The sequence below is a fragment of the Anguilla rostrata genome, chromosome 2 (genome assembly GCF_018555375.3).
Source record: "Anguilla rostrata isolate EN2019 chromosome 2, ASM1855537v3, whole genome shotgun sequence".
In the NCBI taxonomy this organism is placed as follows: Eukaryota; Metazoa; Chordata; class Actinopteri; order Anguilliformes; family Anguillidae; genus Anguilla; species Anguilla rostrata.
In genome coordinates, this window is record NC_057934.1 from 17,685,432 (window position 1) to 17,701,047 (window position 15,616).

The 15,616-nt window shown below is 44.0% G+C and overlaps 1 protein-coding gene across 4 annotated transcripts in view; it reads right to left on the bottom strand.

The window, feature by feature from the left end:
* kcnip2 (Kv channel interacting protein 2) overlaps window positions 1-15,616 on the bottom strand; it is a 123,341-nt gene that overhangs the window by 13,601 nt on the left and 94,124 nt on the right. Inside the window, exon 2 of one of the 4 annotated variants that reach the window (XM_064320912.1) lies at window positions 1,545-1,647. The exons of the other annotated variants lie outside the window; for them this stretch is intronic. Coding sequence (XP_064176982.1) covers window positions 1,545-1,647 — 103 coding nt within the window. The remainder of the gene's footprint in view (window positions 1-1,544; window positions 1,648-15,616) is intronic. 4 annotated transcript variants of the gene reach the window in all.

Genomic DNA, 15,616 nt, shown 5'->3' on the forward strand with positions numbered 1-15,616 from the left:
AAACGTTTGATATCGCCGACTTTATCTGTGTGACTCTAGTTAATGGGAAATGACCCGCTTTGATGTGTGATTAGCAGTGATTTGTGCTTGGCCTAGGTTGCTGGTGGGTTTTTTTATTTTAGCTGACTATGTGGCATTTTTTTAACGCAAATCTAGCGCATATAGGTGATAATTTGTTGTACTGTTTTAATGTAGGGTACTGGGAGTAGCAAGTTGAGCGGCTGGGAGTTCCTGCAAGAGTTCCTATAATTGTACTGGCTGTATATTAATTTTTGTTTAAGTTTTGTTAATCTCTTTGTAGAATTGGTGTGTGTTACTGTTTTACTGTAGCCCACCTTAGTAAATTGTAAATCAGCTGTCCCTGACTCATTTCCGTCTATCACTTTGAAGTATTGGTAGTACCTGTAGCCTGTAACTGGCTTGCTCCTTTGTATTACATTTATAGCTAAATGTGCAGATTGCATAATTATCTGATTGATTAAATCATTTGAAAATATCATTGATTTTTGGAGATCAATTCATACTGCCTGTTGGACTCTATAAATGAGTTAATAATGAAGCTGTGCTGCGATTAAACATTATAGAAATAATTCCATTATGCAAATATATGTAAAAGTCCAATCAAATCAAATTTAGTTTAATTAATTAATTTAATATCATGTGAATTTATGTTTTTGTCACTACAAGCTATTTGTTCATGCTATCTTACATTTATGACTAATATGGCTGTTTGTGATCTGCAGTCATTGTGGTTTATATTTGCTTAATGTATCCTTTCTTGATTTTTCCTCCTTACTTATACTTATGCACCAACTTTTTCTGCAATGATTTCATTTCCTTGTTTGAAGCAAAGCATTATAGGACTTGCAGTCATGTTTTGGCCTAAATCTTTTGTGTAAAGGAGGCATTGTCGTATGGATCAATAGATCACATTGCCTTCCTTCATTCATTAAACAATTTGTACGTTACCTGTCACAGCAACCAGTTAGCGACTTCCAGGTCCCAATGAAATGAGGGGATACAGTAAGGAATGATGGAAGGATGCATTTCAATGCATTATAAATGTAGCCATAGGAACTGAATTCACAAGACTTACTGAATGGAAGTACTGCCAGAAGCTGAAGTACATAGCCAGACGCTGGAAATCCTATATGGAAAATGCTGAGTTTCATTTTAGCTGTTAAAGTCTCATTGTCCAGACTGAAACTGAAGTGGGAGAGGGAAGATTTTTGTCTAATCACAGATTCTTCAAACAGACCAGATACTCAGCTGTGTATTCTTATAATTAAAAGGTCTCTCTACTGTTGAAGCTGAAAATTTTCACTGAATACATTTGAAAATGCACAATAAAGGGCAATATTGTGGTGATAGATGTCTTCAACATAAATGACAATATAGCACCAGAAACTCCTGTTACCAACCAAGAACTCTTTTAGTTTTCGGAAACTCCATGTAGCTATCCTAAAGGGTTCTGTGTGGAGTAACTCTCTGGCCTTGTGAGACAGAAAAGGGGGAGACAGACGTTTGATGAAGCAGAGAGGCACTTGCATTGACTGACTGAGGGAGTAGTGGTGGGCCGGCAGCAGGGCAGCAGTTTGAGGAACCTCTGCTTTATGGTTTTTTTACTTTGGCTGGAGGGAGGATGACCTGTAAGTCACCAACCACAGGAGAAGTTACACACACGCTCAGCCACATGCATCCCAAAACGCACCCCTCATTAAACACACACACCACACACTCACACAATACACACACCACACACACAAACACACACTCACCACCACACACCACAAACATAGCTGCTGCACACTCTTTCTCTGCCGCACACACACACACACACAAACACATATGCTTGCCTGCACACTCTTTCTCTGCCGCACACACGCACATGCACATGCACTCTCTCTCTCTCTCTCTCACGCACACACACATACACACGCTTACACATACACACACCCATGCATACATGCACTTACATGCCATGCACACAAGCACAAACGCGCATGTAACAGACATACCAAAATGCACATATGCATTTGCACAAACCCATGGACACGCACATGTACACTTTGACACATGCTAACACACATCACTTATAGCCACAACGACACACACGCACGCACACACACACACACACACAAACAGAAAGCACACATGCGTACAGCACAAACAGTATGTATTGAACACTTAAACACTCAGATAAACGCACACTCAGAGCAGACTCACACCACTGTGCATGTCGATAGTTAAATGATGAAAATAATAGTGGTGATAGCTATAATTGAAACTCTTCACACTTTTCTCTCAGCATCTGGCTGGTGTGACTGGTGGGATTAACCTGCCAGAGATAACTGAGGTTGTGGGGGTGGGGGGGGGGGGGGGTGCATTTAAATATGGCTGTAAATGCAATGACTCAATACTGAAAGAGAGAGTAGGAGCACACAGGCTGATCATTATTGCATGCTATGCCCCACAGCATGGCATGCAGGGCTCTCTGTCCCATTGGATGATGACTAATCCATTTAATTTCAAGTTAATTTAACTTTACATATAGCAGCAGCCAAGTCAAGAGGCCACATGGCTGGTGCTCTGAAACGCACCCTCTTGACCTTAAAAGTAACAGTCAAAAGTACACTTCTTCTCAGCAATAACCGCAATGGCTTAGCAATGTCACCCCCTGCAGGTGAAATCCTATCAAAATCCTGCAGTCTTCACAGCCTCAGTGACGTTAATTGGACAGAAAGAGGCAGGAGAGGGCTGCTGGGTGGCTCATTCGGTTAAGGCAGCACGCTGTGGTGCATGGATCAGCCCGGCAGTCTCCGATCGAATTTGGACCATGCCAGCGTCGACTGTGGCCGGTAGCTCTACAGGGGCAACGTGCAATTAATGGCTGCCCAGTGTATGGGAGGGTTCAGTCGGATTGGGGTCAGCGTTCCCTCTCTGTCTAGTGACCCTCGCAGGTCGATCTGGCGCTCGTGGACCGCATGCTAAAGCCGCAAATGAAAGGTCTTCTCCTGACTCCGCTCCTTTCCAGCTTAGCTGTAGCCTTCGGTGTGTAAAGCAGCAGCTGGACACACCACATTTAGGAGAACTGGGGATATCTACACTCTCCAGGATTGGCAGTGGAATGAATGCGGCTGCAGACCATTGGCCGTTCAAAATTGGGCTGGGAATTAGACTCAGCCCCAATGGTTAGGCCCCAAATATATTATAAAATAAATAAATCAAAAGGAAAAAGAGGCAGGGCAAATATTCTTACCCAAAACTGAATGATTAATTATACGTTTTTTTCACCATGCCATGCTTTACATCACTTGGATTGGTCAGATGATTGGTTACACAGGGCCTTCGGGGCCTCATCTAAAATGATGTGTGGCATTAGAGATGTTGATCACTGTAGAAACACACACAATGCTTCACACCATTGGTAGTACAGTAGAACAGGTCGTATCCAGGTCATTGCAGGTAAAAATTTGGTTTAATGCCCTGGTGTGTTTCCTGTGACCAATGTCTAACCTGTTTCAGTAAAAGATTAACTTATAGATTATAGGACAACCCTAAATCTGACTTTGCGTGCAGTAGGGTTAGTAGGCCGTGTTTGTAGTGAGTGAGTGATGTCTGTGGAATGAGAACACACACGTAAACACACGTGTACATATACACACGTGTACATACATGTATGCACGCAAATGCGCACAAACGCACACACATATGCACATACTAACATGCACTCACCAACCCATACAAACATGCATACACACATTTACAAATTCACACAAACATACACACACACACACACACAATATTACACAAGGCACTGAAGCAGAGCAAGTTTTTGTCTCCGAACATGAGCATTTTGCTGACCTGGCTTTCAACATATTTGTAGTGCATTTTTTATATTTTGTTTTGCTCCAGCGTAAGTCACTGCATTGCTGGTGGTTTCAGTTTTAGGGCGACAGTATCAGTTATTAAAGAAGACTGGTTAAGAATGTGTCTCACACCCTTATAGAGCAAAACCTCCACCTGCTACACCAAAAGACCATTGTCTCTGCAGTGCAGACTGCACCTGAGAGTATGCTTGCATACCTGTGCATGAATGGAAACTACATTTTGCAAAACTAATCAATGTCACATGGGCAGTCAGCTACTGGGTTCAGCCATAATGTATGAAAGTAAAAAAATGTACCCCATTAATGTTCCAGAAAGAGAGAGAGAGGAGTTGCACACAGCATCCCATCCTTTAATACACACATCCGCAATGCAACTGATCTGGAGTCACGGTGACCTGTGTGAGTCAGTAAGTCACTCACTGAAACAGCAATTACACAGTGACCAGTGAGTCAGTGAGTCACTCACTGAAACAGCCGTTACACAGCGACCTGTGAGTCAGTGAGTCACTCACTGAAACAGCAATTACACAGTGACCAGTGAGTCAGGGAGTCACTCAATGAAACAGTCGTTACACAGTGACCTGTGTGAACCAGTGAGTCACTCACTGAAATAGCCATTACACAGTGAGTCAGTGAGTCACTTACTGAAATAGCCATTACACAGTGATTCACTCACTGAAACAGCCATTACACAGTGACCTGTGTGAACCAGTGAGTCATTCACTGAAATAGCCATTACACAGTGAGTCACTCACTGAAACAGCCGTTACACAGTGACCAGTGAGTCAGTGAGTCACTCACTGAAACAGCCGTTACACAGTGAGTCAGTGAGTCAGTGAGTCACTCACTGAAACAGCCGTTACACAGCGGCCTGCTCACACAGCGGTCAGGTCTTCTCACTTTCAGCCCCAGGTGGTGACAAGCTGAGCAGCAGCAGAGAGACGAGGGCCTGTGCCCTGCCCACATGCCCCCTGGCACAGTGCAATGCCCCGTATAAGGGCACTGACTGCACGCCAGTGCCAGGGTATCCGGCCAGGTCACCGCATCCCCATTCTGAGCTCTCTCTAAACAGAACAAAGTGTTTCTCCTGCAGCATGGCGACCCCCCCTAGCTCGGATGGACTTTTGACAGCAGCCACGTGCTGGTTATCACGGCAGTCATTGCTGCATGCTGTCATATGGCTCTGGCTCCAACTATCAAGTACACTGGAAAAGAATGGCAGAACCTGGCACAGCTAAAGGGGTGTGGTAGGCCAGGAGCAGTGTTGTCTGAAGACTTGCGTCATATCACATTTTTCATATCGCAGCTCAGGAAAAGTGCACCTAGTACTCCTTGAGAGTACATCCTCGAATAACAATGCATTCCAGAAGCATCACTACAGTACTAATAGGAACAGCATGGTTCAAACACAAGCAGGGAATCACGAACACCAGGAGAACTGTGTCTCTTTCATGATAAAAATGGAAAAAGCTAAGTAAGAAAAATGCAGTTATGATAGTTACACTATATAGACATCAAAGTACAGAAGAAGGCGCAGGACATAAAAAATCAAGGGTCAAAAGACAAGAGGCCAGGATAGATTAGGAGTCATTTCTAACTTGTGGGGATTAACTCTCCATTCAAATTGACTGCTGGATAATATTTTTGTGATTGTGTGTCTATTGATACATTAAGAAAATAAATAATAATGACATATTATTATTTCTTTTCTTGGAGTCCCAAAGAGGCCCAAATTCTGTGAATTGCTACTTACAGCACTACTGATCGGTGGATGTGAACTGCATTAATGCCTAGCGCTGAGAGAATAGTATTGTGGCGATAAAGAAATCTTACAGTGGGATGAAGTCATTCTGTGGCCCACTCCCCTCCCCGCTGGCCCTCGCCCACCCCCACCCCCCGCCCCGTGTACAGTACCCAAGATAGAATCAGAACAGCCACTCTGGTTGTGAATTGAGGTGCAGCGCTACAGGGCACAAGGCAGTAGGCGGGGGGGGGAAAGACATGAACGACTGCGAGCGGAGTCTGGCTAAGGCAGCACTGCCACCGTGCGCTCACAAGCTCCACAGAAGCGTCTGTCTTACACTCGAGAACCTCTGCTCTGCCAGTCTGTACCACAGTCACAGGGATCACAGTCACCAGGGACGAGTGATCATCAGCTTGCATTTTCAGGCTCCTCGTTAGTTATTACTAATGAGGAGCCATTCCAGGTCAAAGGAATATATTTTTTCAAATGCACTAACGCTTGATAGATGTATCAAGGCTATTTTGACAATTGTATAGTTTTGGGTTTCTTTACGGTGAGTGCTCAATGAGAATGAGTTTTTGAATAGCTCAATTTGAAGTTTTGTGTTTAGAGTTTATTATTAATTGCATTTTGGTAGTTGTAAAAAAAATAAATAAATAAACAGTAAAACAGACATGTAGAGCATGAGATCACTTCCCTGGGCAGATTAACATGCTCTATACATAGAGCTCTCAGGGTGCCCGTGGTATTAAACATGACAGATTCTGTAATCAGGTCATGTTAATTAGTCACGTATGACTGAATTAACCCAATTACCATCTCACAGCACGTGCCGGGCTAATTACAGGAGCAGCCCTTCAAAGCGCGTTACATGGCTCTCCGCCACCTCTAATGAGCCCTCCCCGCCCCCTGTCTGAAACAATGCCCTGTGTGCCCCCCCCCGCTGAAACGGACACGCACCGACGACGTGGGGGCAAGGGCATCAGATGGACGAGCCGTCGCCTGGAGACCCAGCTAAAACAAAAACATTTCAAGAAGGTCGAGGAACATTCCGGATTCACATTTGGTCGTGACCAGGGGCGCCAAATTTTGTTGAAATATGGGGGGGGGGGGGGCAAGAGCTTCAGCTGCTCCACTGCTCAAGGGCCTATAGTTGGGAAAATGTTGCCATGAGAATGTTACCAAAACAGTAATAAAACATACTGTATTTATTGGTTCAAAATAAGTTATGTCAAAGTCAGAGAACTAATGTTTCAGGCAAGCTGCAAACAAGCCTACAAGAAATACCCCCCAGCTAGTTATCTTCAAATTGGGAAAGACTTGGGAAAGACAAAAAATGTGTCAATAAAATTTCAAGACTGTCCCAAATCAAAGTACTGAAATATAAGTTTGGCTAAAGATTAACCTGTTAACCTTCCCAATAAAACTAACAAAAATAACCATCCACAGTTCAAGTTATTTTTGCATTAACTAAGTAATACTATGAGTTCCTGCAATGCTATTAAGTGACTCAACAACATTCGACAGAATTTAGGGAATGCTGTGGGAGCCAAGCATTGTTTGTGGGAGAGGTGCCCATATGTGGAGCAGCTGGAGGGAGCCAAGGCCTCAAGCAGAGGCTACACACCCAGCTGCTCACTGAAGCACACGGCCTCTTTCCCCACATCATGTTTACATGCACAAGTCAGAGTCATTCCAATGATATTTCACCCACCAGCTGCAGCGCAGGATGATATTATTGGTGACATTATTTCTCTGCACCACGAGGTTCATTTCTGATTACATCATGCATGTTGCTGTCTGTGCCACTGCTCTTCTCTCATTCTTACCCTCCACCCATTCAGCCCATTCACTTCTTTTCATTTACGTCCATCCCCTTTTCTCCAGCCTTCGACACCCGAGTCTCAATCCAGTTCTCCCATTCCTACCTTCATTGTTTTTATAATCTACACTCTGTCTCTTCACTTAAAGTTGCTCCACTTTTTCTTATCTGCATCACTTCCCTCCTGATTTCCTCCTGCCTCGACTCCACCTGCTCCATCTTTAATAAGACCATTCCTCTCAGCTCCACCGTTCGCATTCCTGTCGCATTCCCCCTCACCTCCACCCTCCCCCCCTCGCTTCCATCTTTCTTCTTACCTTTCCTTTACCCTCTACATTTGTAGTAGCTCCACCCATCTCTCGCCATCATATACTCATGCCCTTCTCTTAACTTCACCCTGATCCATCATGTACCTCCACCGTTCATCTAAACCTCACCTTCACCTCTCTCACTTCCGTGCACTGCCATTAATTTAACTCCACCTTTCCTCTAATCCACCACCCTTCCCCTTGGTCTTCACTTATCTAATTATTGTATTCCAAACCATTGCCTCTGCTTCTCCCCTTTCATTTCCTCCATCTTCTTGTCCCTCCACTTTTACCTGGGTGGGTGAAGTCGATCAGCCCCAGGAAGTGCAGGAGCTTCAGAGAGCTGCAGATGACCAGCAGGATCCCCACAGTCTGCAAGCCCTCCACCTCCCACTCCTCCCGGAAGAAGAGCATCATGGTCCAGCCTCACGCCCGTGGGGGGCGCTCCGACGGCCGCTGTCCCACCTCCCTAGCGACGCGCTCTGTCTCTCTCCCTCCCTCCCTGACCTCCACCATCAAGAAACAGCATCCAAATCTCGGACCATAGCCTTGACCGATGATCCCAGATTGATCAAGCAGGTTCCCGGAGACGCTGTCCGTTCCCTAACTATGGCAGGCGTTTACTTGCTCACGCTTGAGAGCTAATCTACTCTGCACTGTACAGGCCCCATCACACCACACACTCCTTGCGCAGGAAACAGGAGCTCGACTTGACTACACACTCCTCCACACTCTACATGGTGCTTCTCTGTCTGCGGAGGAGTCACTATTGGAGGTAGTCCCTCTATCCATCAGATTTATTTAGTCTCTGCCCCCCCCCCCCAACCCCACCCTTAGCAGTTCTAAGTCTCTAAGTGGGTCAGAGGAGTGCGCTCAGAGGAACACCAGGGGGCCGGGAGACGGGGTAGGAAAAGGGGCGGCGAGCGGCACGCCGCCTCTGGGCCGACAGATGTGACACATGACTCCCTGTGTACCCATCTGCCAACTGCCGCCGTCCAGCCGACCCCGCTCCTCAGCTTTAATGATTCCCACAGTCCCCATCTCCCGCATACACCTGCAGGCAGGACACAAATACACACGCGTCAACCTGCACAGCACACTCATCTCTCTCCCGCACACACACAGGCACACTGACACAGAAACCCACACACATTCTCACACAGCGCCCCATAGGACGGGAGTGAGTGGAAGAATGATGCGTATAGCCACACCCTCCGCGCAGCCTGCTGGGACGACCGTAACCCACTTCCTGTAAGACAGGCCAGTGTGATTTGGAGGTGACCAGCCCAGGCTGCACACTGAAAGGAGAAAAATGGTGATGGCTTCAGGGGGGCGGGGCCAACTGTCACTCACTTCAGGGAAATAAGATGAAGAAGTGGGAAAGTGTCTGAAGAGGAATGAAGAATTCAGGAATAACCATTGTAATGAAAGCTAAAGAAAGCTAACAGCAGTGCCACATAAGTCGTGTTTTCTTGTTAGTTGTTTTTGTTGGTTATTGTTGGCTGCAGTTGATTATTGTTGTTTGTTGTAGTTGTAACTGTGATTATTTTTCTTATTACTTCTATTTAATATTATAGTCATCCAACCTATAATACGTTCATTTTCAAATGTTTAAATCAGTAAGTAAATCATGTTATAAAATTTTCAATAATTATTTAATAGTAGTCTTAATAGGCCTAATATTTTCCACTATTCCCAAGACAAGTTTGCTAGCCACTCAGTGCTGGAGGTGTCTCATGAAATATCAATACTTAGTCTGGTGTTGCAGTTATAAATGAACTGTAAAACAGTTTAAATTGTATTTGGAAAATTATTCAATGAGTGAATTTCTGTTTTTCATAATTTGTGATCAGTAATGAAGTGCAATGACAGAAAATGACCAACAGAGGGCAGGTTACATGCAGGATTGCACTGAGGGAAGGCACAGTGCACACACTTGAACGGGAGTTGTCAATCAGAGAGGTGGGGGCATAAGGTCTCTTAAGTCCCTAGCACAAAACACCCTCTAATTATACTCCACAAACATGGGTATATTCAAGCAGCACACAAATGATAGGGGGGATCTGACACAGAAAGAGGTTCATTTATTCCTGGAGGCTAACTGCAATTACAGTAAAATTCCAAAAGGGGGCTTCATAGGCCTGCTAGACACAGGACTGCTGAAGTTAATGTCCACTGTACATTTGTGATGTTTCCATATCTCCTTCAGGTTTGAATAATTTGTGATACATTTCCAAATACCAGCTGCATATATAAATACATCATTGATTTATGAATGATTTCTAGATTTATTAATTGATTTATTAGTGTGTGTGTGTGTGTGTGTGTGTGTGTGTGTAAACGTATGTAGTTATTTACATACGTGCTGCTCTTTCTCAGTTATGTTTACATCAGCATATGAGGACATTACTGGGAATTTGGAGCATGTACAGCCTTTGGGAGGCATTGCCTTATCTCTCTCTCTCTCTCACACACACACACACACACACACACTTCACTACACACCCACACACTTGCTTTCACACATCACATTCCCTTCTATAAAACAAGTCATTCTTTTTTAATGAGGAAGTCGGTTTGTTTCTGGGTGATTTTTTTGTATTTTTGGAATGCAGACCATAATGAGGGCGTCTGCTTCTTCTGTACCATATTTACTCCAGTACTATGCCATCATTGACAGCCTGCTCCCAGCATCAGCGACAAAGTCAGCATCAGTGAGACAAATTTACTGCCTCCCCCTCACCATACACACCCAACCCTCGTTCCATTCGTGGGCACAGACCCCCCACCCCCACGCACCCAAGACCCAGTACAGGCTGCAATACAATCGCTATTTAATGCACCAGTACCTGGAGCATTAAATATCACCATATCTGAATAGTGATGTTATCATGTACACATATATGACATACAGCTGTTCAGTACAATAGTACTAACTAGCACAGTAGCCAGCTGTGCCCCCTAACACTGCTGTCATGAGCAGGATCTGAGTCAGCATCAGGCAATTTTGACTGACAGTTCACAGAGTCGAGGTGCTATTGGCCTCATACTTCCAGGGTAAAGTGAGATTAAATCAGTCAGCACTCTTCGGGTTACTGCTGCCCTCTAGTGGTTGCAAAATTAAAACACAAAAGTAATACCAAATCACCTAACATTTTGGTTTTTATTAATGATTCATCTATCACAGGAAGCAATAATGTTTTGTGTAAATAAGTGCTAAATGTTAGCTGTTCATTCAGCTTGTTAATTCAGCTACAGTAAGTCAACTTTGTTAAGCCGGCCTACTCTAACTGGGTTGTGTAATAATTTAGATCTCACACATGCACACATCTATCTAGCACTAGGCTGAACACCCGAGGAAGCATATAATAAGCATCAGGGTTTGTGATAATATGAATTATTAATTTCATTGATGTGTCTGGGACAAGTCTCTGACTGAAGCTCTGCTATCACCACAAAGTCCCTTCTCTGGACTGCCTGCAGCTCTCTCTCTCTCTCAAATTCAAATTCAAATGCTTTATTGGCATGATATATTTAAAAAAATACATATTGCCAAAGTGTAGTGATAACAACAATCAATCATAAGAATGTAAAAAAGTAACAATAACAGCATGGATGACAGTAACATAACATTTATTAACTATTAAATGAACCATTACTATACTATACTATACTACTACCATATTATACAATATTCTATTAATTCAAGTTTTTATTATGTTCGTAATAAATCTTTCTTGTTATATGTTTACTCACTGTCCCGCAGGTTGAGACAGGCCAAAACATATTTAGCTATGTGAGGCTGTAGGTCCTTCCCCTAATAGGACTCGCAGCTTTTGTTCATTTGTAAAGGAGGAAAATTTGTTTTGGAATTTTGATGTCGTATTTGCTTATCTGTGGATATTTTTCACAATACAGCAATACAGTGCATCTCAGTCTCTACTCTTCCCGTCTTGCAATGACTACATATACGTTCCTCTTTGGGTAGTAATAATTTCTGTGCCTTCTTCAATTGCTAAGGTGTGGTCACTGAGCCTGTATTTGGTTAGGATTTTTCTCTCTCTCTCTCTCTCTGCCTTCAATGCTTCTCTACTACTGTATACTGTAGAATACTTCCTCATCTCAGCGATGTCTTTAGCTACGCACGTTTCGCGTTTCAATGTTCCACGTCTTCTGTACCTTGATATATTAGACTTGGGGACTGGCGAGTAAAAAAAGGTATTAAATGACACCAGGAGGTTGTTTGTTTTGAAACCCTATCTTAGAATGCGAATGAACTTTAAATGGCTTTTAATCGTCAGAAAAAGTGCTCAGTGCATACATTAATCATCCTTTGTGGTGCATGGTAGTTGTACTCAAGGTGTGGCGTGGGCACATGCTAAATGCTAACGTGGCTAATTGTATGCTTACACTTTTAAGATAGTGTTTTGAAATGCCCAAAGTGGTGGCATCTAAGCTGCCATCAAATCAGGGACCTTGAAACACAAAATTTAAAGGGTTTTATAACTGCTGCTCAGTTCCTTGAAAAATGTCCTTGGGGTTCTGAAACAGCCATGAAATTTTGCCTTGTCAGACAGAATGGGTATCGGAGAGGAAGATATACAGCAAAACGTTTAATCATTTGCATATTCACGAGTAATATATATTTTTATTACTTGTGCATCATTGAACACCTTCAAATTAGCATATTACCCAGCATGAATTTTAAAACAAAAATAGCATCATACTTTTTTTAGTCTTATATACATTTTTTTTTTTACATTATTAAACATCACTGACATACCTATATCACATTATGTGGACCCCTGTGGCAGGATCAGAGAACAGGCATTCTCTGAAATGACATCTTCACCCAGGAGGTAGAACTAATTAATGAAATCAGCTAGCTGAGTTCATGGTTGGACTTTTACTTTTTGATCCCTGGACTTTCCACCTCTGTATACTCATACACAACTGTCTGGATGCATTGTTTTCTATATACATATATAATAAACTATAAACAGCAATGCAAAGTATAATAGTTTGTACTCAATGGCTCCTAATATGTCTATTATTTTAAAAATGATCATATCACATCCCAGATACAATAAGGGTATACAATACTAAATGAAAATTTGGGCTATGAAACTATGTTGGGCATTCATTTGAATTATCTAAAAAACTTATTTTCATGGAATAAAACAATTTCAAACCATTTCAAAATCCTATTATATTTTTTTATATATGTTTTTCAACTAAGAAGGTGTAATGGAACACATTGAACTTAGTATTTAAAGGCCTCTGAACTTGTGTCATGTTGGACAGCACTACTTTTGGGGATTAAAAACACAAAACGGCGTAGATTGGCCATTAGCCTTTCAGGTATGAAAGTGATAACATCACATACTGCTGCAGCCCAGATTAGATTTTAAAAGCATTTGTACTACCAAAAGATTATGATGTACTTATAATATAAATAGCAACAACTTTGTAGGGAGTAGCTATTTTCTGCATCTAATGCTGTTTGAGTCATTTTTCTCTGAGTGTCTATGGCCACTCTGGGGGAATAATGATTTCACGGAGGCAATGACACTACAGAAATGCGACCATTAGCCTCTCCTGTATCAGTTTTGGCCTGTGCCTTATGGATACTCTTCACCACACTAAAAAATCAAATTTCTGTCACAGACACAGCACACTTAGGAGTAAAGTCCAGTGCACCCAATGTGCCCTAGAGCAGGGCTGCCCAACCCTGTTCTTCCATCCTGTACGGTTTCGTTTAAACCCTAACTTGGCACACCTGATTCTACTAATTAGCAGTTCAAGGAGATTTCTAACTGTTGAATGAGGTGGGCTTTGTTAGGGTTAGGCTAAAAACCTAGATCTCCAGGAACAGGGATGGGCATTCTTGTCTGAGAGGATATTGTTCCCACACACATACAGTACAAATGGTGCAAGTACAGCCAGACAGAAAGACAAAGAGAGAGAGAGAAACAGAGGGAGAGCAAAGAAAGACATTGTGTTCTTTTATGAGATCTGCATGTAGCTATGCCCGTTGACTACTGTCACCTATTTACTGTATGTAACGTGTTCAATAAATGCAATACTGCATGTGAGACTTCATACATAAGCTGCCTGTGAGGACAGGGCTCCTCACTAATCAGGCCTCTTACAGAGAACCAGAGGAGAAGGGCAGGGGGCACAGGCCCAGAACAGCCCTGGCACACGTCTAGAAGCATCCATGGAGATGAAGGATGGGAAGGGGGGCTGGTGGGTGGAGGGGGGGTACAGAGTGCAGAGGTGCAACCGGATGCAGGAACCCGAGCTGCTCTTCAGAGAGACAGTATCCTCCCGCTGCGCCCTAACAGGCAGGCTTCTCGGTCCCCGCCCCTCCACCCTCTGGGAGCCCGGGAGGATCGCCTTCCCCGACCGGACTGCTAATGAAACCGTGCATTCCAGCCTCCCCCCGCCATCTAATATTTTTCCACATTTATCGTACCGCGATGTCCCTGGCCTCCTCCTTCTCTCTTTTATTTCTCCCTCTCCGCTCTCCGTCACTTCTTCCTTTTCTGTGGGAGCGGTGGTTTGACGCACTGCTCGGAGGCGGGCTCTCGCTGCGGTGTTTTCCCCGGCCGGCGTCATTCAGAGCCGCGCGGGGGGGGACTTAATTCGCGCGCGCGCGGCTCGACCCCCCCCAGGCTTTATCCGCGGATTTCTGAGGCGCTTTCCTCAGCCCCGTTTCCTTGAGACCAAACATTTAAATGAGCCGCACGACAGAAAACCTCCGCAAAGCCATTCGGTCGTACTCTAATAATAATCCCGCTATGTTCCCTTTCCAGCTGCGCGCGTCTCGTCTCTGAGCTGTGAGGCAAAGCCTCGGAAAAGGGAAGTGTGAAGGTGGCAGGTGCGAAAGGCTGGCAGTGCCCGTGGTGCCAGGCCCTGGGTGGCAGTGCGTGGTAGTGGTTGGGGTACGGAACCAGGAACCACAATGCTGCAGGGACAAATGCCGAGCTGGCGCCGACCACTGCGCCCTTGGGTAAGGTGTTTGAACTGAATCGTTTCAGTGACGTGCCTGACTGTCGATAAATCAATTAATCACATGGTTTGGCAAAAGTATATGTAAAATATTTTGCAATGAAACTGTCACAAAGCACGACTGAAAGTGAATTCTCTGGGAGAAATTGGAGGAAAAAAAAGGTGTCTAGAAATACAATGAAATAGTGAAGACTTGTGCTACATATAACTGAAATATTTACAGAAAGCCTCCACATAAAAAGTTCACATTCAGAATACCAATAATTGGCCATATAGACGGGTAATGTATACAGAAAAATGTTACATTTAGCAACCTGGACTTCAGGATCAAGGTAAAAGTCATAATTAATAGCACACACTCTGCAGTGGAGAGGACCACAAATGCAATGGACCCAACAAGGGACCTGAGGGGTGGGGCCCAAACACAATGGACAGCGGACAAAGTATCACCACTGTCTGGCTTTTAATTAATTTCAGGGCATGACTCAATCCCAGGTATTAGCACAAGCGAGTGACAGCGATCCTAATTATTAAATTATTTAACCCAATTAGATAACAAGCTCTGATTATTATCAATCTGCTTCGGCCCTCCCGAGCCCGGTCTCAGTGGTGCCGGGGCGCGGCCCAGAAACCCGCAGCGAAGTTTCAAACGCCGCTCCGCCGCCGTCGAGTCGGCGAAGTTGCTCCACAACAAAGCATTAAAAAGTCTCAGTGCCGGGAAATGCCTACGGAACGGCCCCCTAATGGGGCAGATGGCAAATAAAAAAAAGAGCCGTAAAGAAGCCCTTCCATAATTTATGCCCAGTTTGATGGCCTTAAAGGATTTTCTCCTAAACGC